Source organism: Abramis brama (assembly GCF_963993115.1).
Source record: "Abramis brama genome assembly, chromosome: 2".
Classification (NCBI taxonomy): domain Eukaryota; kingdom Metazoa; phylum Chordata; class Actinopteri; order Cypriniformes; family Leuciscidae; genus Abramis; species Abramis brama.
The window spans coordinates 27,248,330-27,273,082 of NC_139964.1; the positions used below are offsets into that span (position 1 = coordinate 27,248,330).

The 24,753-nt window shown below is 37.6% G+C and overlaps 1 protein-coding gene across 4 annotated transcripts in view; it reads right to left on the minus strand.

The window, feature by feature from the left end:
* The window catches only part of inpp4b (inositol polyphosphate-4-phosphatase type II B), a 181,739-nt gene that overhangs the window by 72,522 nt on the left and 84,464 nt on the right, over nucleotides 1-24,753 (minus strand). For all 4 annotated transcript variants that reach the window (XM_084093431.1, XM_084093430.1, XM_084093433.1 and 1 more), the window contains 2 exons: nucleotides 15,682-15,812; nucleotides 5,765-5,869 (listed from right to left, as the gene is read on the minus strand). In XM_084093431.1, the coding sequence (XP_083949557.1) occupies nucleotides 5,765-5,869; nucleotides 15,682-15,812 (236 nt within the window). The remainder of the gene's footprint in view (nucleotides 1-5,764; nucleotides 5,870-15,681; nucleotides 15,813-24,753) is intronic.

Here is a 24,753-nt window from a genome sequence, read left to right on the forward strand (position 1 = left end):
CCTCATGCTCTCACCGCTCCCCGGCCTCTTCAGGAGACTCTAATTGGCTGTTTCACAACAGTGCACCCACACGATGAATACAGTGGCATATATACAGGTCAGGATCATCCGTCACGCATGGCCCAATTTGGAGGCGATTTGTGCAGGTTCTTGCAGGCTCTATAAATGGAGGCTCTGATCCGAGGGGCTCAGGCACCTGTGTCTCTCAGTGGTGGAGATGAATTATTTGCAGAGGACTAGAAACCTTTAAAGTAGGGCTGTCAGTTCAACACGTTAATTTACTGCAATTAATTCTGTACTGTATGGAAGTACGCAAAAAATACAAACAATTTTGCCAATTAAAGGGATAGTCCACCCAAAAAGATCATTGTCATCATTTCTTCACCCTTTCTCTTTCTCTCTGTTGTGGAACATAAAAATGGATATTTTGAAGAATACTGATGACTAACCAGTTTAGGTTCACATTGACTTCCATAGTATGTGCAAAAACTCAATGAAAGTCAATGGGAACTGAAACTTGTCTTCTTTTGTGTTCTGCTGAAGAGAGAAATGCATACAGGTTTGGAACAACATGAGCAGTGTTGGGGAAGTTGCTTTTAAAAGTAATGCGTTATTGCGTTACTCCCTTAAAAAAAAGTATTGCATTACTTAATTACTTTTTATGTAAAGTAATTACATTACAGTAATTACATTAATTTTGCTTTACTGGGCTTTGTTTCACTCTTTCACACAAAAAGTGCAAATGCAGCAAATGCAAAAGGAAAGGCAAACTCACACCATTACAGTAGAGACTGCAGTAGGACTGTCATATTAAAATTTGAATTTCGAATATTTGTCAAATTTTAAATAAAAATCCACGTTCTAGTACGAAACTGGTGCATTTGAATTTTAGGTGCGCGTCAGGCAGCCTCATCAGTGGTGAACAAGATGATGATTTAAGAGTATGTTTTTCTTAGTTGAGACTAATTGAACCTACTTGATGCGGCGCTTCTTCGTTGTTCATTCAAAACATTGCAGAAATATAGAAGCTCAATGCGAAGAAGATCTTGGTTACGTAAAAAACACATTTTCTGTGAAAAAAACGCATTTTCTGCGCTGCATTTCCATTGTTTTCTATGTAAACAAGCACTCGATGGACATCTTTGACCATTGCTCTCGCGCATCGCAGCAGAGATCCGCATGTTTAGAAAGCCATGCACAGCTAAAAGTTCAACTTTTAGAAAACATTGATACTTTTGTGGGTTATTTTTCCATTCCACTGCTTCTCATGTTTTTAAATGCAAAAAAAAAGTACTCTGTTTGATCGGCGCCTCGGCTCTTTGTATCAAACTATGCATAAATACATGATGCTGTTTTGTTCATAATTGTTTACACAATTTACAAAATTAAATTTGATTCATAAACATTATTTTAAACGTTATGCACTTTTTTGTGATGTTATTTCATTGCACAATATTTTGCCCATTGCGCCCTAGCTCTTGTGGCCTCAGGAGACATTTCCCCCTAACTGAAATTAAGTTAGAATATAATAATTATATTAAATTTGAATATAATTCTTATATACGTAATATTTCATTATAAAGCTCAAATATTTAGAGCGCAGTACAAACAGACCTTTCAGCTGTGCTGCCATTCTGGACTGCAGAAGAATAGGACGCAAGAGAAGAAAGCTCAACACTCTTACTTCTGCATTAAAAACAAAAAAAGTTAAAGTTCTTTTTGGCTTATTAGTATGGTTGCAGTCCCTCTGCCTGGTCCTGCTCGCCACACTGGGCTTTTGTCAGTGATTATTGTAATGTGATTAACGTGATTATTGCAATTAGTTGAATTATATAATTCATAATAACGTGTAATTAATTAAATTAACAGTTTTAATTTGATTGACAGCTCTAGTCATTTTAAAGTGAAATAGGCTATTCAATTATAAACGTAAGGTGAGGCTTGACATTTGAAAACTATTTCAAAAAAAATAAATTTGCCGTTATGGTCCTTAAGAGCAGCTAAGTGCTTGTCAGCACTAGGCAAAAAAAAGAGGAAGAAAGACATAGATGGCGTGTTGCTGGTAAGAAGCTGAAGGCCAGCCTGTAAAGTGCTGTCCACCACTGTCACCTCAGGACTTCTGTTTGAAGCGGTAAACAAAACCGGCTTCTAGGAAATTGTGTGTGAGCATTGTCTTTAAAGACGCAGCACCATTAACAACATGAATCCAGTTGAATCAGGAGATGATGTCTGGCTTTTAAACTTTCATTCTGTCACTCAGCTGTTCAGTATCTGTACATAAATATCATAATTTAACATTAGCAATCAATCACCTATTCATAATTTTTTTTTTTTTTTTAATGTATTCATGTTAGCCAGCAGCCATATCACCCTGTAGCCAAAGACTGGTTGTCCACTGAAGCTAAGCAGGGCTGAGCCTGGTTAGTACGTGGATGGGAGACTCCTGGGAAAACCAGGTTGCTGCTGGAAGAGGTGTTAGTGAGGCCAGCAGGGGGCGCTCACCCTGGTGTCTGTGTGGGTCCTAACGCCCCAGTAGAGTGACGGGGACACTATACTGTCAAAAGAACACCGTCCTTCGGATGAGACGTTAATCCGAGGTCCTGACTCTCTGTGGTCATTAAAAATCCCATGGCACTTCTCGTAAAGAGTAGGGGTGTAACCCCGGTGTCCTGGCCACATTCCCTCCATCAGCCATTGCCAATCATGGCCTCCTAATAATCCCCATCCACTGAATTGGCTCTATCACTCTCTCTCTCTCCTCTCCACCTATAGCGGGTGTGTGTGCGTGTGCGTGTGCGTGTGTGCGTGTGAGCGAGCACTGGCGCCGTTGTACTGTGTCTGCCGTCGCATCATGTGGATGCTCACACTGGTGGTGTTGAGGAGAGATCCTGACATGATTGTAAAACGCTTTGGGTGTACAGTAGCACATATGAAAGCGCTATATAAATGCCTCATTCATTCATTCATGTTCGTATTATATACAGTATTACTAGTGTATATAATATATACTGTTTTAAAAGTTCGGGGATTTTATTGAACCATTTTATTAAATTAAATTGATAACAAAGAACAATATTTTACATGGTTTATATATATATATATATATATGTATATGACATTCTTTTAATCTTTCTTTTCATCAAAGAATCCTGAAAAAAGGTATAAATAATATTACAAAGAAATTATTTAACAATTGTATAAAAATATTATACAAAAGTATTCAAAAATATGAAGCAGTACAACTGTTTTCATCATTAATAATAATGATAAATGTTTCCTGAGTATCAAATCATCATATTAGAGTGATTTCTGAAGGATCATGTGACACTGAAGACTGGAGTAATGATGCTGAAAATTCAGCTTCGATCACAGGAATAAACTGCATTTTAACATTTATTCAAATAGAGAAAAGTTATTTTAAATTGTAATAATATTTCACAATATAACTGATTTTACTGTATTTTTTCATCAAATAAAGTCAGCCTTGTTGAGCAGAAGAGACTTCTTTCAGAAACAATAACAAATCTTACCAAACCCAAACTTTTGAACAGTAAAGAATATATATATATATATATATTTAAATATTTGAAATTACTAAAAAAAGAGATTCATTACTTTAAAGGGATAGTTCAGGATTTTAGACATGAATCTCTATAGCTTCCCCATAAGCAGTGTGGTGCATTGACCATGACTTACCCCCGACAGCGTCCTGTGAGCCGAGCTCCGGTCCAGTTTTGGTCAAGATGAAATTAGTCCGGCAAGTTTGCTGGGGTCACGGCAATAAAGCTTTTTTCTTCTCAAATCAATATGTGTTCAAAAGAGTGATATATTTGCAGCACAAAACCGCTGTCTATGGAGAGGTCAGACCTCGTAATGGCTTGGCACTATTTTCTTCCCCGTCATATCACTGCCGCTACCTACAGCCAGCTGTGAGCCGCGCACGTGTCACTTTGTTTACAGCTCGTAAAGAGAACGATAACATGTCTGACTACAGCAGCGACGATGACAACATTGACTTCGACACACAGCCAAAAGGATATCTTTACGAACCTGAATACACAGATGACGAGTTACGCCAGCTGTAAACACTGCCGAACAACTGAAAAAGTGGTGTGCGCCTGCGCAGCTCACAGCTGGCTGTAGGTAGCGGCAGCGCGCAGTGATATGACAGGGGAGAAAATAGTGCCAAGCCATTACGAGGTCTGACCTCTCCATAGACAACGTTTTAGTGACGCAAATATATCACTCTTTTGAACACATATTGATTTGAGAAGAAAAAAGCTTTATTGCCGTGACCCCAGCAATCTTGCCGGACTAATTTCATCTTGACCAAAACTGGACCGGAGCTCGGCTCACAGGACGCTGTCGGGGGTAAGTCATGGTCAATGCACCACACTGCTTATGGGGAAGCTATAGAGATTCATGTCTAAAATCCTGAACTATCCCTTTAAGCATCTAAAATCGAAACAACAAGGGATTTAAACGTGATATTTCAAGCTTGATACATTGGTAGTATTTGTAAAACACTTCACAGTTGCGGTGAATGCTATTATTTTGACATGCATCTTGTCCAATCAGAGTGAGTCTCCTGCTGTGCTGAAAGTGTATGCTGTCATATCCTCATTTACCCGTCTGCACCTGTCAACATCTCCCCGCTGACTGTCCCGCCACCTGCCACTGGGACACATGTGTGAAGTGAAGCAGCAGAGGCGGCGGGGCTATCTGCACTTTGTAAATAGGGTGATGTACTGATTTGGGACCACCATGCACTGCTTCCCAGAACTAAATAAACAGCCAGACACAAACTACAGAGGGAGGAAGACAGAGAGAAGCTCTGTCGTACTCTACCATGTTACTTTAACTACTCCTGCAGTATATAGTATGCATACTGACTGCGCACAGTAAGCATACCATTTGTGAGGTATACAACACTGCACAGAAAATATATATTAATATATTTTATAAACATAAAAATGATCTAGAAATGGTTTAAAAATATAAATATTTAAATGATATCAATAATGTACACAACTGCCAAAAGTTTGGAATAATTACGTTTTTAATGATTTTAAATATAGATGATCACCAAGGCTTATTTGTTCCAAATTGTGAAATATTATTACAATTTAATAACTTTCTTTCTATGTGAATATATCGTCAAATGTATTTTATTCCTGTGATCAAAGCTGAATTTTCAGCATCATTTCTCTAGTCTTCAGTGTCACATGATCCTTCAGAAATCATTATAATATGATGATTTGATGCGCAAGAAATATTTCTGATTATTATCAATGTTGAAAACAGTTTCTAACATTGATAATTAAAAAAACAAACTATAATTAATAATTATATAATTATAATTATAATAAAAAAAGTTATTTAAATAGTAATAATTATTCACAATTTTACAGTGCATTTTAATCAAATAAATGCAGCCTTGATGAGCATAAGAGACTTCTTTCAAAAACATTAATTAATATGGAATATGGAATATGGAATAATAAATATATTAATTATTCCAAACTTTTGACCGGTAATGTATATTAATATAGAACTTTATAAATAAACAAAATTATTATTATTTTTTTCATGTTATTTTTTACCAAGTTAAATATAAATGCAATGGAATGAGATCATGTGACAAAAGAAGCATATTACTGTTTGAAATATTCATACATGTTTCTTTATACAGAGTGTATAATCAGTACGCTTGCTAATAATCCCGAGAATATGAACAGAGGGAATAAGAAAGCCTGGGACGCACCTGTTTTTCTTGGACACGTCACCCGCATTCTCTGTGTGTGCAGGTTGATGGGAACGAACTCCAGATATTTCTGGGCTTTGCTGCAGCTGGGCTTGAACGACGGGCCTGGGAAAGATCACCAAAAGCCAAGCGTTTAAATATAATCTGGTTCAGTCATCATTCAAGAGCAAAACAAACAGGCAGAAGAGCACAAACAAACAGCGAGGGGCTCTGCCATCTGCTTCTATTGATTCACAGCTTCATGCAAATACATCCGTTTACTATTAGTCCGAGTTTGTATGCGTTGCATGCGACGCGTTCGAGTACAAAGCGACGACCTGATCAAATGACTGCCATGTTGGTCTGATTAAATGAATAAAAAGAAGGCAATTAAACATCAATTAAAAGCGAGAGCCAAAGCAAAGAGCCTTCAAGCAAAGGCCTTTCATTTAAAGGTGTGAAGGGAGACACATAAAAGAAGCCCTGGATGACCTTGAGTGACTCGTGCTTTAGTAATGACCGCTGAGAGACGCACCACTGCATCAAAACATCACAATCTGATCACAGTTACAAATATCACTCCCAAATACCAGCTCATTTATTCTTAAATCCACTAAGCACCGGATTTTGCTGAAATGAGGCACCACCTGCTTTGTGCAAAAACAACCCAATTAAAATCTTAAGAAACGGATACTGTAAGCCCCTATGGTGAAGCAAATATCGCCCAGCGACACACGGCAGGCTTTTGATCCCTTCAATGTAATATATGCAAATATAGCCAACAAAGACTCTTTGAAATGTTATCAGCAATCCTAAGAACTTTCAAACTGAGCAAATCATCTGAGCAACTGCACTGTGAGTAGACAAAGAAATAATATAAATACACTGGTGATAAATAAATAACTTCGAGAGTAAAAATGCTGGCTTCTTTTAACAAAAGTCAGCTAAAAAAACTAATTAGGGCATTTTTGCATGCTTTTTATGATATTAGTGCCCTCCAAATTAATATGATTACTCTCAATTCTCAGAATTGTTTTGTTTTTTATATCACAAAAGTACTAACATGTATCAAGTACTGTGTTGGCTAAGTTACTTTAAAGTTCCCCTGTGGTGAAAATCAAGTTTTTAATGTTGTTTATATGTCTATGTGGTGTTTTTAATATGCTTTAAAACAAACCATGTGTGAATTCACTAGTCGACACCATTGCTGAGTATTTTCTGCTTAAAACTGCAGTGAACCAAAAGCCCTATTGGCACGGGATAAGTATTACCTGGTGACCTCTAGTCATGTGTAATAATTGCGGAGGTTGTCTGTGATCTTAATCCAGTGTGAATCGTAATGTCTGTAATTTGTGAAAGTGAAAATTCCCCCGCAAATGACCGACCATATTTCGCCGAACACAGAGGTCCTGTGATAATATTAGTCCCGTGCGAATCGGCATCTCTGTGATTTGGCGGGGTCGTTTATAATTTTTTCAAGGTTTTTGTTCCCTGTGCGCTTTTTTATCCATCTTTCGCGAAGAATGGAGGCTGCGTTGGAGTGTTTACACCATACAACTATACAATTTGCAGAAAGAGAAAGCTGAAAACCTTGATTAGATGGAGATGGATGACATGTATAGCAGCATGCGGTAAGGAACATTCTTCTGTTCATGATATATCGTACAGCTAGACCTATAATAACGACAATATATTTCCAAGCAATAGCCTATTGACATCATATCCAGGAGATAAGTCAGTAAATTCGAGTAAAATCACAGGCTTCGCTTATCCCGTGCGAATGCACCGCACGAAATTCAGATGTGGGGTGGTAATTTCTAAATCACACGAGGTCCCCAGATAACACTAAAGGGCTAAAGACAGTCTCAAAAACACGGTTTGAAACCACTGGTGTTTCTGACCTCACAAACTACCTTGTAACCAATCAGATCAATGTGTGATCGTCAACGAGTGGATCTCTGAGCTGGTGTGAGTGAGTGGAGGCGGGGCTCATTTGCAGATTCATAGAACCGCATATAAATGTTACATTCAAGCTATTTTAAGGCATGAAGCAATGTTTTCAAGGAAAAAACTTTTAAATATGTCATTTTGGTGATCAAAGATGATTTTTAAGGGATAAAATGATTGACTACAGGGGGACTTTAAAACAGTTATTAATTACTAGCTTCTAATTACATTTTCAACAGCGTAATTAGATTACTGTACTAAAAAGTATTGGATTGCATATTACTAATTACTTTCTCAATCCCATATCAACCATGACCAGATGAACAATACAAGGATAGACATAAAAATGCTCTTTGTTCATTCAAATAAATAATATAACATTCATAAATTATTCTTAAACTGACAAAAGTATTTCAAGGGGGAAGGGTGCATTAAAAATTAGACGTTAAATTTTGATGTTTAATCCACTACAGTTTTTATATAGAATTGTTCTATAATCTATAAAGTATTTAAAGCAATTACATCAGAAGTAACTAATTAAATGATAGAAAAAGGAAGAGTAATCCCTTACTTCAGTTATACTGTAGTAATCATTACACCCAACACTGATTAAGTACAACAAAAACTACTGTGTATAATACATTTAGTTTACAAATTAAACAAACAATTATTGAACCAAAAACAAACAATTCAATACAATTTTGGGGAAAATTGTCAAGAAAATAAAGTCAATGCAAAAATTCATGATCTTAAAACAGGCTTCATTTTGATAATAGGCTTTCATTTTATTTGATGCAAAACTTCACCATAATTAAGCACATTTTATGTATATAATTCATATTATCAAGGGTGATTCTCATTACTGTAATACAGAATGTATATATACTACAAAAATACTGAAGTACTGAAATACTGTTTTTAATAGAAATAAGTACAAAATACTACTATAATATACAAGTAAATAAATAAATACATACATAAATTGGGGGAAACTGGCATGAAAATAATGACACACAATGCAAAAATTTGTGAGGGTCTTAAAATATGCTTCATTTAATGTCATGCAAAACATAAGAAAAAATAATGATTAGGTATATTTCCCCCCCAAAAATCATATTATTATTCTCAATGGTGATTCTCATTACTGTACTACAGTATTTATCTTTATTACAAAAATAAAATAAAAATTTAAATAAGTACTACAAATACTACTATATAAACACTTTACAATTTAAAACAAATCAATTAAATAATTAAAATAAAATTGTCATGAAAATAATGGCACACAATGCAAAAATTAGTGATGTTCTAAAAGTAGGCTTAATTTTGATAACAGCCTTTAATTCATTTTCATGCGAGATGAAAATATGATCAGGGATTTACCCATATAATGTGTGAGCACTTTAACATGTAACAGCACATTCTCAATCGACACCAAAAGCACAAACGGACTCTTGAAAAAGTGAAGTACTTTGATAATTACATGAGATAATACTGCTTTAAAACCCTGTGAACATCAATTAAAGGTTAAACACCCCCGCCAGAGCCCACTGAACAACACAATCCACCAGCTTCCCATCATAACAACAGCTCCGATACTGCTCAAGAACACTCAAATATACATCACACCTGCCACGGCTTGGACAAAATGTACTTTTCATTTATAATAAAACATACTGAGAAAGTAAATAAATAAAGAATAGCATCCACACTGAAACATGACCTTTGCCCAAACATTTTATCTCTGCTGCAAGTTTGACCCTTGTTGAAATGTTGAAATGTAAAATGTGCATGGTGAAACTTTTAACAAGGCATAAATTCACTACACCTCCACAGTATTATGTTATGTGGGAAGACACGGCAGTCAGAAGCACGGACAAAAGAAATACATCATGAACCAAATTAGATACTGTATATATATAATGTATACACACACACACACACACACACACATGTAAAACTTTATCTAATGAGTGCATCTTTAAGCGGCACTGATGCTGAGCACTTGCGGGTAGTTTAGTGTTATTTCCAGGAATGCTCTTGTGTGTCATGAGTCCCGAGACTGAGCTGTCAGTGGGACAGATGTGCTCTCTCCTGGGACACGGGCTAATGGAGGCGGGCCAGCCAGCCATGGCGGAGGAATTAGCCCCATCACACACACCATCTGCCCGCGCAGGTGCTGGCCAGGGAAACCCCATGAAAACTGACCACCCGTCCACATTGTTTAGCGGTGGATCCTGTGACTCAAACCTTATCACACTCTTAAAAATGAATGCTCTTTATTGGCATTGATGGTTCCATTAGGAACCTTTTACATCCATGGAATCTTTTCATTCCATAAAAGATTGTTTAAAGCAGAAATATGTTCTTTAAATTTTTTTTATACTACAGGGCCGTTGAATGCTTGAATCTGATTGGTTGACGAACGTTCTAAGGTGTGCATTATTTTCAGGGAAACGCACGGCTAAAGTAGTTCCAGGCAGGTCTTGACCGCATTACAGCTCCAAATCACTTCGCGTAGTTAACGGTAATAACGGAAAATAGGATACAATTCATAACAAGAAAAAGCATTTAGCCCCATGCGCTTGATCTGCAATTTTCAATGTCTAGCTTCACAATCAATGGAAACATGCAGTTTAATTTTAATAAATAAAGTATATAGTCCTGTCTATATTATAATCAATAGAAAATTAAACTGAATATAGGCTAAATAAATGGATAGTCCTGCAGTACGGATTTTTATTGCAGATAATAATAAATAAATAATTATTTATAGGCCCACTTGTTAAAAGGGCTTTGTGTTTCATTTATTTGGCTATAGTCTACTGTCATCTGTCAATGAAAAAAAAAAAGAAAAGAATGAACGAATTAATTAAAACGAATTAAATTAATAAATAAATAGGCTAATAATACTGACGCACATGCTTTTCTGTCTCATTATTGCAACATCTCTCTCTAATAACTGCATTAATAACTGCATAAAGCCGGGGACACACTTTAAGGCCGGTTATGAATGCAATTTGATACTTATGACTGATAATGCCCAAACGCGCGTTCAGCGCGTTCAGTCTGTGTTCAAAGTCGGTGTTTAAAATCTGCTGCAGTCGATGAAAACAGTCAGAGAATGTGTCAGCTAGTCGTGTGTCCCCAGCTTTAGTCTGCTATCAGTGGCTCAAACCTCCGTTACTAACTCTAAAATGACGTTTTGGAATTAGCAACGGAGGCATTGGACTAGATGCGTAAGAAATTAGTCCTACATACAAGAGCGTTTTAATGACAAAAACTTTACAAACGTCTTGAAATACATAATCTGAACAATGTTTCGAGGTGTGGTAACTGTAGTATAAGCGGAATAATTGACTTCAGGCCGTTGAATTATTAGAAAAATAATGCACACCCGAGGTGAACGGCCACTCCGCTTCGCGTCGTGACCGCATTACCACCTCGGGTGTGCATTATTTTTCTAATAATTCAACGGCCTGTCGTCAATTATTCCTTACATATGTTCTTCACACTAAGAAAAACAAACAAAACAAAAACGGTTCTTTTAAAGGATTAGTTCACTTCAGAATTAAAATTTCCTGATAACTGACTCACCCCTATGTCATCCAAGATGTCTTTCTTTCTTCAGTCAAAAAGAAATTATGGTTTGCATGCTTTTTATGATATTAGTGCCCTCCAAATTAATATGATTACTCTCAATTCTCAGAATTGTTTTGTTTTTTATATCACAAAAGTACTAACAAATGAAATTTGTTTATGGCCAGCAGCCATATCACCCTGTAGCCCAAGACTGGTTGCCCACTGAAGCTAAGCAGGGCTGAGCCTGGTCAGTACGTGGATGGGAGACTCCTGGGAAAACCAGGTTGCTGCTGGAAGAGGTGTCAGTGAGGCCAGCAGGGGGCGCTCACCCTGGTGTCTGTGTGGGTCCTAACGCCCCAGTAGAGTGACGGGGACACTATACTGTCAAAAGAACACCGTCCTTCGGATGAGACGTTAATCCGAGGTCCTGACTCTCTGTGGTCATTAAAAATCCCATGGCACTTCTCGTAAAGAGTAGGGGTGTAACCCCAGTGTCCTGGCCACATTCCCTCCATCAGCCATTGCCAATCATGGCCTCCTAATAATCCCCATCCACTGAATTGGCTCTATCACTCTCTCTCCCACCTATGTGTGTGCGTGTGAGCGAGCACTGGCGCCGTTGTACTGTGTCTGCCGTCGCATCATGTGGATGCTCACACTGGTGGTGTTGAGGAGAGATCCCGACATGATTGTAAAACGCTTTGGGTGTATAGCACATATGAAAGCGCTATATAAATGCCTCATTCATTCATTCATTCATTTTAATTCAAATAACAAAGATTTAGTTAAATCTAATAACCCTGGTGCCGGGTGTCATCATGCACGTTTCCTTGCTTCCATCTCAGAAAGTACTGAGAAAAATACATACAATGCTGACTGATTCAGATGTTCTCCTGCTTCGCGGTAGGTCTCTTATGCCAAGCATTTTCAGGGTTTTCCTCCCATCAAACAGGCACCAGAGTCCCGGGGCAACAGCAGCAGGAGTGTCTCGCGGAGTCTGCGGCCTGGAGGCTCACAGACGGTCTGTGGTTTCACAACGCTTCTGGGAAACAAATCAGCGTCTGAGGCTTAATAAACTGTTTTTACGCCTATGAAAGGAAGCTAAAGTCAACAAAAGCATTTCGAAAACACTAGAGTAAATTCGCAAAAAATAACAGTGTCCAGAGGCTGTCAAAAGTCACCATAAAAGTACAACAGTCCAAATGACACATGCACTATATTTTGAGTCTTCTGAAGCCATGTGACCGCTTTGAGTGAGGAAAAGATTGAAATTTAGATGCTAAATGACAGAAAATGTTACCTTCCTTTAGCATCAATAACATTAAACTTGCCGTGATGTGGCATTTTTGAATCTGATTGCATTTGATTATGGGGTCAGTAAGATAATTACTGCATTCATTTGATCAACACTACAGTGCAAGCAGTAATACTGTGAAATATTATTACCATTTAAAATAACTGTTTTCTGTTTGATTATATTTTTAAATGTAATTTACTCCAGTAATGGCAAAAAAATACTTTTCTACTGTAGTGTATATATACAGTATATCTGTTTTATTGATATTTTATGGTGGTTTTAGAACGTGACAGATTAACAAATTCAGCTGTCACTGTCAACTGGGTGTGTTCACACTTGTAGTTCGGTTTGCTTGGTTTATTTGGTCAGGACCAAAAAAAAAAAAAAAAAAAAAAAAAACATTTAGTCCTGGTCAGCTTAGCGTTCACATTTTAATACTGAATCTAAGGATACTGAACCTAAAGTCATCCCTAATTCATTCATCACCTGATTGGTCGGCTTTTGGCAATGTTGACACTTATTCAAATGAACCGCACTAACAGAGCAATCGCACCAGAGTTCACTTTAATCCAACCAAACATGCCAAGTGTGAACACACCCAAATTTATTACAGGATTTTCCTTTAAAGAAAAGTCCAGAAAGCTTCTTCACTAAGGATTTTAATTACCCTAAACTCATTCCGTGGTTCAGTGGGGTCTTGGATTTGTCTTACTTTGCTCTCTCTGACGGGACGAGCATGTGGGTTTCGCAATCCCGCTGGAGGACTGACAAACAACAGGATTAGCTCCCAGTGCCTCTAATTCCACCCGCTGCAAAACAATGCTAACACAAAATGATTAATTCATTAGTTAACACACTCTTAAGTACCCCGAGACAGCCTTGTCTAATTAAAAATGAATTAAATGAAAGAAAGAAAAAACACCAGAGGTTTTTATTTTTTAATTTAGACCAGAGCCAAACGACTGCAATACCCGCCCCGAGGTGAAGAGGGCGGCGGGAGAACGGATCTGCCATTTGGAGGAACGACTGCTGAAAACCAAACACTCTCTAGAGCCACAAGTTGCCAACCTTGTTATAACTGATAACATTAGATATCAATAATTAATACTCTGCAGTGGCACTGCGGATTATGACAACATCCCACAGGACAGGAACAACATACACAGCTCCTATCAAGATGCTCCATTAATAATGTTGACTAGTGTTTCTAGCTTAGTTTACAGGTTTCATTTTGAAGATTTTAGCTGCAGTACAAAGGAGGATGCATTGAGGGATGCGTGTTGTAGCATGTTCTGTGTTAGCATGTTAACCTCTGTAAATGCACTGAAACATTTTTGAATGTTAAGGCTTTCAGTCCATGTGTATCTGAGATGATTTAAATGCACAGATATATGCATTTTTTTAAATCCAGGAAAACGGGTCAAATGTTTTGATGACTCAACCTGCACTAAATAGATTTTTGTCCAATCAAATGCTCTTAAGAAACTCTTTCACACTAATGCCGACTGCACTCACAAGATACTATTATATTTTGAATTAGTTTAAATTTTTTCTATTTTAATTTTAATTTTAAAGTTTTAGTAATTTTTTTTTTTTTTTTTCATGATCTGAGACCCCTGCATTCCCAGCAAACAAGTTGGCTTTAAGTACTATGTACTTACATTGAAAAATAAGTACAATGTACAAAGACTTTTGCTGCTATTGAGGTGTGATACGGGTAAGGTTACGGACGGGTGTGGTGGTATCGGTGTGTTTAAGGGTGGGTTAAGGTGTAAGGAAAGGGTCAACAGTGTAATTATAAATGAAATTACATAAATTAATTACAGCTGTAATTACATGCAGGTATTTTTAAAATATAAGTACAACGTAAAAACATGTATGTACACAATAAGTCCATTGTATCAAATTATTAATTTCAATGTTAGTACATAGTCGTTAAAGCCACTTAATATAAAGTGGGACCAAAAAAACAACAACAACACTTCCCCTTTAAGACTGACTATTCAGTTGGATTTAAAAAATACACAGTTCTGCATATGCCTTGTATCAAGGGGAAAAGGGAAGATGGGAACGGCTGAGAGGGTACAAGGCGTCTGCTACACGGCAAACAAGATTAGAGGTCGATGTAGCAGCTGGGCACTCGTGGCCTGTCGAGAGGCAGAATAACCCGAGATCTCGCCATCTCTCCTCTCCTCCTTCAGGGACGGACACGTCAACACCGCTCAGCTGGCGAAACACAAGCCTTCAGAATTTCATCCCTGAATATTAGCCTCGGTAATGGGCCGATCGATCTGGCAGATCAGTTTTTCAGCCTGTCACGACTGATTATAAGGGCAAGATCATCAATGACTATTTTTGCTTGGTGTGAGGCGCGACACGGCTGACAAATACTGGCATTTTGTGCCCCGGTTTATTTTTTCTCCAATGATATAGATCATGTTTTCAGGCTAGAGCCGGGCGGGATGATGGGATATATCGTACGACAGTGGCAATGTGTCAACTGGTAGACATACATAATGTTTATATGATGATCGCTAATGCAAAACGCACTGCGGCAATGTCTTATTTGTCATTTTGGCTTATGTGTTGTGTGCGTTTGTGCATCTGAAAAGCAGTCAACTTGTCATTTTTTAGTCAATTCAAACTTTGTTTCCTTGGCTGCATTGCTCCTGCGCAGAAGTATGACATTGCATGCAATCGCAACACTACAGTACATCTTACTGTTGACAACTGACAAATATGTGATTACTGTAAACAAGCTTTATAGATTGTAATGCAATAGAAGGCAGTTATAAAAGTGCACACTGCGCCCGCTTGCTCCTTTACAACATGTGCAACCATGCGGGTTTAACATTGCATTGAATGTGACAGCAAACTGTGAGCTGTGTATAAAAATTTTATGAACTAAGAAATTCTGCATGAATGAGGCTAGATAAAAAATATTCATGCTTCTACATGACGGCACTGCTGATCAGTTTTGTGTGATGTCACATGCAAATTGCAGAAACTGTTTGCATTAGAAAAGATTCTCATGCATGCAAAATGAGAAAGGCAGAATATTATGTGTGTGTGTGTGAGAGAGAGCATGTTTCACTGCATCAAAAGCCTTTACCAGTGTGTTTCTCAAGCTCCGCCAGCGTGTCCTGGTATTCTTTGATGATCTGGTCGTAGCGAGAGATCACGTCCTTCCGTAGGTTGTCCCAGTGTGGAGAGAGATCTCCCAGATCTTTCAGCTCCTGTATCCTGTAGGACACAACAACAATCAATCACCATTTTGTTAGCTTGACTTAAAGCATTCCCATATCGGACTTCCGAACAGTTGAAAACTTTCATTCAAAGCAACAACTAGCCTAGGACAATGTGCTAGAAACATGCAAGCAACATGCTAAAACATGTTAGCCATGTGCATAAAAAATAATAGCAATGTCTTAGCAACATGTTAAAAATGATAACAGTGTACTAAAACATGTTAGAAACATGCTAAAACATTAACTGTGTTCAAACATGCCAGAGGAATGCTAGAAATGTGCTAAAACATGCTAGTAATGTGCTAAACATGCTAGTAACATGCTAGTAATGTGCTAAACATGCTAGTAACATGCTAGTAACATGCTATCGATGTGCTCCAACATACTACAAACCTGCTGGTCATGTGTTAAACATGATAGTAACATGCTAGTAACATGTTAAAACAAGCTCAACAGTGTGCTAAAACATGTTATAAAATTTGCTAAAACATGTTAACAGTGTTAAAACATGCTAGAGAAATACTAGAAATGTGTTAAAATGTGCTATCAACGTGCTAGTAATATTTTAAACATGCTAGTTACATGCTATCAGAGTGCTCAAACATACTACAAATCTGCTAGTGCTAAGCATGCTAGTAACATGTTAAAACAAGCTATAACATGTTAGAAACATTAACCATGTTAAAACATGCTAAAGGAATGCTATAAATGTGTTAACCATGCTATTAATGTGCTAAAACATGCTAGAAACATACTAATAATGTGTTAAACATGCTACCAATGTGCTAGCAACATGTTTAAACAAGCTAAAACATAGTAGCACCATGGTAAAACATTTTAACAATGAGCTAAAACATGCTAGCAACATTTTATTGACTTTCTCTGACTTCTAAAACCGTCTAAAGCTTCTAAAAGTTAAACTTTCAGACGGCATTGTCAAGACAACATCAAGTTTATCTTTAAACTATGCTCATTCAGTTATAACTGTTCCTGTTCAACATACAGCATCCAAAAGTCTGAGAGGACTAGTGAACCTCTACTTTGCATTCAAAATGCTAATTTTTGCTTTTGCTAATGACAGAAGCACTGGAGCTGACATGATCAAAACCTACTCGAGCAAGAGATGTTGAGCATATTGAGCTTCAACAGAAGCAAGAACTTCTGAATTAGGCTACTGGCATGTTTTAGGTTTTCACATATATTTTACACTCTCTCTGAACATTTTTTTTTTGTTTTGTTTCTGTTAAGGCTTCTATGAAAACACGTGAAATGCTTTACTGCGCTAATTCTTGATCTGCGTGTTCACGGTTGGATCTGATACAGTTTTAACGGCTCCATCCTTCAATAAAAACATATCTGCTGCTTAAAACCAGCATTACGCAAAATAGATTAAAGTGTAAGTTGCAGGTTAACCACCACAGCCAATTAATGTGTAAATTAAATTGCTCTATATGTATATATTTAATTATTTCTGTCTTAAAATGCGTTAAAATAACATTTATTGGGGTTTCTTCAAAGGTAGCGTGTTTTTTCAGTTACTGGGTGATGACGTCACAAGAGGAACTCGCAACCCATACTCTGCTAGATTCCTACTGTATTATGGCTATTTGGAGAACGACTGAGGATGTGGGAAACCATCAAATTCTTTATGGACCACAGCCCTACAATTTTTAACCGGTCAGGCGTGAGAGAGGGGAGGAAATTGCCAGGACCCATGGCACTCAAAGAGTTATTAATGCTTGGTGTGAGGAGAATGAGTGGAGGGTTGGCCAGGTGTCCTGGTGAGTAGCTACGTTAGAGCTAGTCTAGGCTAGCCTGGTGCAAACTTAACCCGGATAATTTAAGGGAACAAGCCAGTCTTTTCAAAAGTTTGCCGTCATGTAGAATAGCAAGGAGGGACAACGACTGAAGACATTATTACTTACATGGTGTCAGTCCAAATCAGAGCTGTAGAGATGCACACACTGCACAGGCACCAATCGCTAGTCTCATCGAGGCCTCAAACATCATGTAATACCCTTCCTCAATCCACGCTATTTCTCACGATTTAATTAGCGATGTTTATTGTCAGAAAAGAAAAAGAGAGATCGATGTCCCCATCACTGTGTTTGTGTGGGCTATGCCACCCTATTGAATCAGCAGTGGAGAGTATGTGCTGCCGTGAGGCGAACGCGTTTTGGAGTTTAGTGGAACAGCTCGACCTCGACCGGCTGATCTGACGTGCCTGAACCCGTTTGTTTTGCGAATAGCTTATTTTCATTTCATAATTTTTTTATCAAATAAAACATACAACCACCTTTTCTGTAGTTATGTAAGGCATCTATAGCTATGACTATGCCGGTAACTCTTCTAGTGAGTTCCTCTTGTGACGTCACGCCCCATCTAGTGGAAGGGAGCGGGAGCGGTTAAAACCACTGTTAAAAGTGCCAACTTTTCATATTATATTCAGCATTTTGGTATAAAAAACAATGGTGGGCGGTTCTTATCTTTATGTTTAATAAACACATTGCATTATCTTCGTGAAAAATTTAACCTGCAATTTACACTTTAATCAGACACCCTGTGCTCTCGAATATGCCTGAAGACTGAAACGATCAGGGATGTTGTTAAAAAGAAGCTTCAACTCAACTTTACTAGGATTTCTGACATCAAAAAGTTGCCGGAGTACAAAACGAGCCGTGTCTGCTGCTTAGTTTACATAAATGCTTACTTTTCACTGGGGAAGAAGTTGTTTGGAGTTATGAATGCTACGGTACGTTTTTTCAAAGAACCAAGAAACAGCAATTTTCTCATCATATGACCCCTTCAAATCTGTATATGCAGGGACTAAAAGCCCCAAAAATCTTTCATGGGGTCTTTCAAAAGGGATCACAGAGTATTTTTGCATCCAATTCAACAGGTGAAATTCCCTCATTCAGTCTCATTCAGCAGCAAATATACATAGACGTCTCTCATGACATGCTTAGAGGTTCTTTTGCTTGACCTACTGTGTGTTGGAGTAAACGTTGTGTCTTTCAAGTTGTCATGTGAGGACTTTTACGGTAGATTTGAATACGTTACAGGCTCTTATCTCTCCACGCAGACTGACAGAGCCAGGTCTCATTAATAAAAGGCCCAGGAATCTTTAATTGTGGAGGGAATTTCCAAAGGGAACAATGATTCATTTTCATGTAAATTCAAAGTCTCTGTGATACTTTAACAATAATTTCAGCAATGTGATTAGCATCTTCAAAAGGAGGCAAAGGTGACAAGAGCTGCAGAAATTAGCAGAAAATAGAGAGATTATTGTTTCTATTGAACTCTGTTAAAGGTAAGAGCAGGTCCCAATATTTTTTCCCTAATAATCCTGAATCTTATCCTCAATTATTTAAAGCCTAAGTGGATTTATGTGCAACTAATATCAAACAGAAAATGAGGATTGGTTTTGCTGAAGAGATACCGTTAATTGCTTCCAATATATCAGCATATATGTGCACAACTACAAGTAGTTTAGCAAAGACATTAAACTGATTAAAAGTGATAGCAAAGACTACCGTTCGAACAGTATTTTAACTTAATTTCCAAATATCCATATATCATTCAGTATATCAATTTGATATGCTTTTCTTAACCCAACCACAATTAAAGTTCCAAATGTAATTTCAAATCTTAATTGAAGCAATTTGCAACAATATGATTTAAGCACTGATTAACGAAGCAAACGTAATCCACAGTGTGTATTGTATCTGATGTCTTAAATGTACATATGGGCTCATATGAGTCTGGAAACACCATTGGGTAAGATTTATATCAATCTTTTTAATTTTATTTTTCAAATTATTGAAAGTTTATATCATTTTTCACACGACACAAATGACGATATTTTGAGGAAGGCTTCAGCTGTTTTTGTTCATACAATGAAAGTCTCTGGGGTCCAAAACAACAAGATTGGACCCCATTGACTTTCATTGTCTGAACAGGAAAAAGAAAAAGAAAAAAACGCTAAAACATTTTTCAAAATATCTACACACCAAGCAACGGTTTCCACGCGATATCTCCAGAGAGAAAAAAATAGCTTATAGAGGATGAAAAATACGACAGCAAAAATTGTACCGTGTGCCAACTTAACCCTCTGGTGCTGTTAGAGTGTCGGTCAGAATGAAAGATATATTTTTTATTTCAATGAAATGATCGTACTATATTTTAGTTCATTAATGTTTTTGATTTAATATTTAGGGGATTTGGAATTAAATTATATTTATGCTGTAGTTATAATCCATTTATTCACTTTTTCGGCATATAAGTTTGGTCTCCTTTTAAAGATGACACTTGTCAGATTAAACAAGCTGTGTTCCAAATTTGAGGTTGATATCTCAAAAAATTAGCTTTCAGTAAGATTTTGTTTGGATGCAGTACCAAACGTTTCCCATTCATTTCCAATGCGGCCATTTTTGACCGCTAACAATACAAGTGTGACCATTTTCGAATCATATACATGATTTGTGTGTGTGTGTGTGTGTGTGTGTGTTTCAGAGCATGTGAGCGGAGTGGAGCGGTGAGAATCTCCGCTCATCGCTCAAGGAACTGTTCACCCCTCCGCTCCCCCGCTCAAAGCTACATCAGGCCGCTCCGCTCATTATCGCTCAGCGCTCAATTCGCGCTCCACTCAAATCGCCCCCCGCTCGCTCCAAAAAAGGAAAAAAATCTACATGTAGGCTAGGCCTATATCACTTTTAGCTTAGACCACAGCCTTACCTCCTAAAGAACTAATGAGTAACAACATTTTTCAAATTGAAATGTTTTATTTCAAATTACAGGCCTATGTAAGAAGGAATATAGCCTACACAAAAAGTCCTGTAAAATTAAACGAATAAATGGGCCTAATAATATAAATAAAAATTATATAAACAAAAATATGCATACATTTTTTAGAAGTAAATTAACTATAAGGCCAGAATTTTGATAAGTGAACTTTTGCGCAACGCGCACAATTAAAATTTAAATTGGCTTCCATACACACAAACTGCTGTAAAATTAAACGAATAAATGGTCCTAATAATATAAATATTATTACGGACGACACACATTTGGCTAAATAAAACGAACCATTAGGTCTACTTGAATGAAAAAACGAATTTGTTTGAATATTACGCTATATTTAATTTACACTTTGTTACAATTTGTTACATTTATCAAGTTCCGTTCCATTCCAATGGAGTAAAAAATTCTAAAAAACATAAAACGTAATTTTTTAAGTAAAAAATGACCGAACAGCACCAGGGGGTTAAGAGAGGTTTTCAAAGATGTGCTGAAATGACACGTACGGGTTCATCTGAGGTTTAACAGGATAAACAGTGCAAATTAATGCAGGTAATTTAAAGATGTCTGCTTCAGCATACAGTCAGTCTCTTTCAGAAGACACAGAGGCCTTCAGAATAATCTATTCTGGTCTCGTTCTCATGGTCAAACAATGGTTATCTAAGGAAAATGGGTGAGAAGGAATTGTTATTACTTCATGCCGAGCCAAAGCTGTTAAAAGTCTGAGAAGATCTTGTGCCGAAGTTTGTCAAGCCACTTAAAAAAGCATCATATCTACCATCTTTTTTTGTTCAAAGGCTCAGACTTGAATTGTAATGCCGCTTTATCAGAATGTGCTTTGGGTGGAGCGGTGGCGATAATAAAAAAGAGATTTGTAGCGGAAAGAACGCACACGGGAGGTAGCGGAGGAAACTTCTGTTTCATATTTTATTGGGTTTGGGTGGATGAAAGACACACTGATAAAGAGCAGAGCTGAAACAAAAGATCTAAGTGGTATTGGAGTTAAAAAAACACATTACTTTGGCAGACGAGAGAGGAGAACACTGGAATTATGTCTATATGTTTTTGTACAGCGGGCCATCGCGGAAGCAGCCACTCCGAAGCCTTCATTTCATGGTGCGTTACGGCCACCGTTCACTTTCAATCACCGGAGGCTTTGTGTCTGCAATCAATTCCAGAAATGTGAAGGGAATAATAATTAACAACAGTACTTTCGAGTGACGGACACTAGCGGTGAAAGCAGACTAGTCTCGATGAGCACTTGCTTGTATAATGACGTTTCTTTATACAAGCGTTCCCTTGAGTTTATGTTCGGCTACATCAAGAGAAAAGCTGATGATTTCCAGAGCACTGATATTGCGGTTAGTGGGGGGAAAAAATCATCATTTTGAGTTGATAAAGTAATACACTGATGATGAAACTGCAAAATACACTGACCTCAGGGTTAATCGACTTAAAAGCAAGGGAAAAAATATAATTTGGAGAGATAAATGCCAAATGATGTGATAAAAATGTCTATTTTTTCTCTCCGAAATAGCGCTTTCTCCTGCCAAAACCTGTGTACGGGCTGTCAATGTCAAAAAAAGAGTGAATGTAAAGAAAAAGTGAGTCTCAGCACAGCCCTTCAGCAAACAATATCACATCAACAGGCCTATAAACCATGGAGAATGAAAGTTATCCGTCATTCATCTCAATGACATGAGGCATCTTTTAAATGCGATTGTCATGTGACTAATCACTCTGTAGCCACAGGGAAATAACATCATGACAACACTGACAGACTGGGGGCAACACAGGAACACACACTATCCCTAACGGTGATGTCAAAGACAGCAGACAGGGAACTAATCCAAGTATATAAAGCAGCGTATAAAGTATGAAGTAAATGGACACACTGGCAACGCATTTATTATAATACTGGATGACAAGTATTTCTTACAGCAAATGGGGAAAAGAAGAAAGTAAAAAAAAGTAAATTAATGAAATGATAAAAATTTAAGTAAACATTATTTATATATTTACTTACATATTGATTTTTAATTCACTTTAAAAAATAAATAAATACCAGACACTGGCAAAACATCTATTATGGTATATAATGAAAAATTGCTACTTTTTTCTTACAAAATAGAAGAAAATATGTACAAGCATATTTCAGTAGAAAAAAATTTAAATTAAATAATTATGTATTACATTTTTTCAAGGAAAATTTGATTTCTCAATGCATGATCCCTTTAAGCAAGTAAATAGCTTTAATTTGGATGTCATGTTGACTGGTGAAGGACACATGCACTGAAGAATGACACCAGATTCCACAGTGAATTTGCATTGACGTCAGTCCGATGAAAGCGCATGTAAACACTGATAAACAAAAGTAGACAAAGCTCTCTCTCATTCATAATAAACAAACACTAGCTTTTTACAATTGCTGAAAAAAAAAAAAAGTGAGTGTCTGGGCAAAAGCCGGTGCCGTGATGTTGTGGGCGGATGCCAGTTACAAACCCCGAGTATGACTAACATTAACAGTGATGCTTAGCAAACACATCTAATGATACACTATAAGCATCGCGTTGTGTTCAATTTCTTCATTTTTCCAAACACATTGAGACATGAAGCTCTTTTAAGCGCTTATGCCATTGTGGTTAAAACAGAGCCAACAAAAGCAGCAGAAACGGGCTTAAAGGTGAATGTGGTGCCTGGGCCGATAATGAGATGTCTAGGGATAGAAATGTCTGCTAAAGTTACCAGTCTGTAGCAGGGAGAGCAGGTGTGGAGGCCAAATAGCCTCCCTGAATAATGCACACATGATGATAATTGCTTAGCAGGGTCTGATCTATGGGAGCTCCAGTCTGGGAATGCGCGTCTCGCTGAGTTAACGATCTCAGATTCTTCAATGGACAAACACACACGTCCTGGTCTGGCTTACAATGATTTTGTTGTAGATGAAAACTATGTGTCTATGCTAATATCTGTCGACTTTGGGGAAGTTGCTGCAGATAATGGTGCATGCTGAGAAGTGTTTTGCATGTGCATAAAGCCAGAAACTCTGGGGAAAGTGCGAGAGCAGGAAACAAAGAGCAAATTAAGCAGTGGGATCTTTCAGCATGTTGCTCTGCAGTGAGAAACAGGCTCACGAATGGTTTAGGTTTAAATAATATTGGGCAAAAATCTGAATTTACAGAACTGACTCCATTCGTGTGAATTTCAATTGAATTGACTACGTATTCAATCAGGATTTTGAACTGCATTGACAGGAAGCAGAATTTATTGAAATTAAATCACAGAATCGCACAGAAGTTTTAGAAACAATAAAAAAAATTAAACGATTTATGATGCACAATTTTGTGCTGAATGGGGATTGGTGACAGGGTTGAGGAGTCCCGCCCAAAAAAATTGCATTGTACCTACTTATTATATATATATATATACATAAAGTGGAATAAAAAAGGTATTCTCGATTTAGTTCTGATCACACGTCCAAGCACTCATGGACATTGAGCTGTGGTGGTCATGTCACTTCCTATCATCGACTGCCAATAAAAAAATCATAAATGGCAAAACATCTCTTGCTGCACCATCTGAAGACATGCTAGTTCTGCAGCACTGATCTGACATGCAACGACACTTTCCACTTTCTTTCAGAGATTTTCATCAAGGTGTTATCACACATGCATCTGAGTGAACTGCATAGGAGCTGTGTTCTTTAAAGAGAACATCTATGCTCTGTGTCAGAGTGTATTATTGACTGCTGTGCTTTAAAAAGTGCCGTTTCCTGCGATGCGCCCTTGTTCTTTTCACCTCGCGATTCCACGCGGCTCAATTCTGTTTTAGTTTTTCTCTTTTACGCTCAGGTAACAACGCTCCCACAATGAGACAGAGGGAGGAGAGAAAGCAAAGGTAAAATGAAAGAAAAGCAAGAGAGGGAGAGGTGGTTAAGTTTCCGAGAGAGAGGACAGGCGCTCTCCTTTGAAGTGTTAAACATCCTTGAATAATTTAGTGCAGGCTAAGTATAGCTCTAAAACAGCCATTTCCATCTCTGAAATAAACCCTCGCTCGACATGCACACGGCATCTCACTCCTACTGCCTTTTGTGTTGCACTCCTTCTTCCAAACAATTCCAGCTTCGCCCAACCTTCACT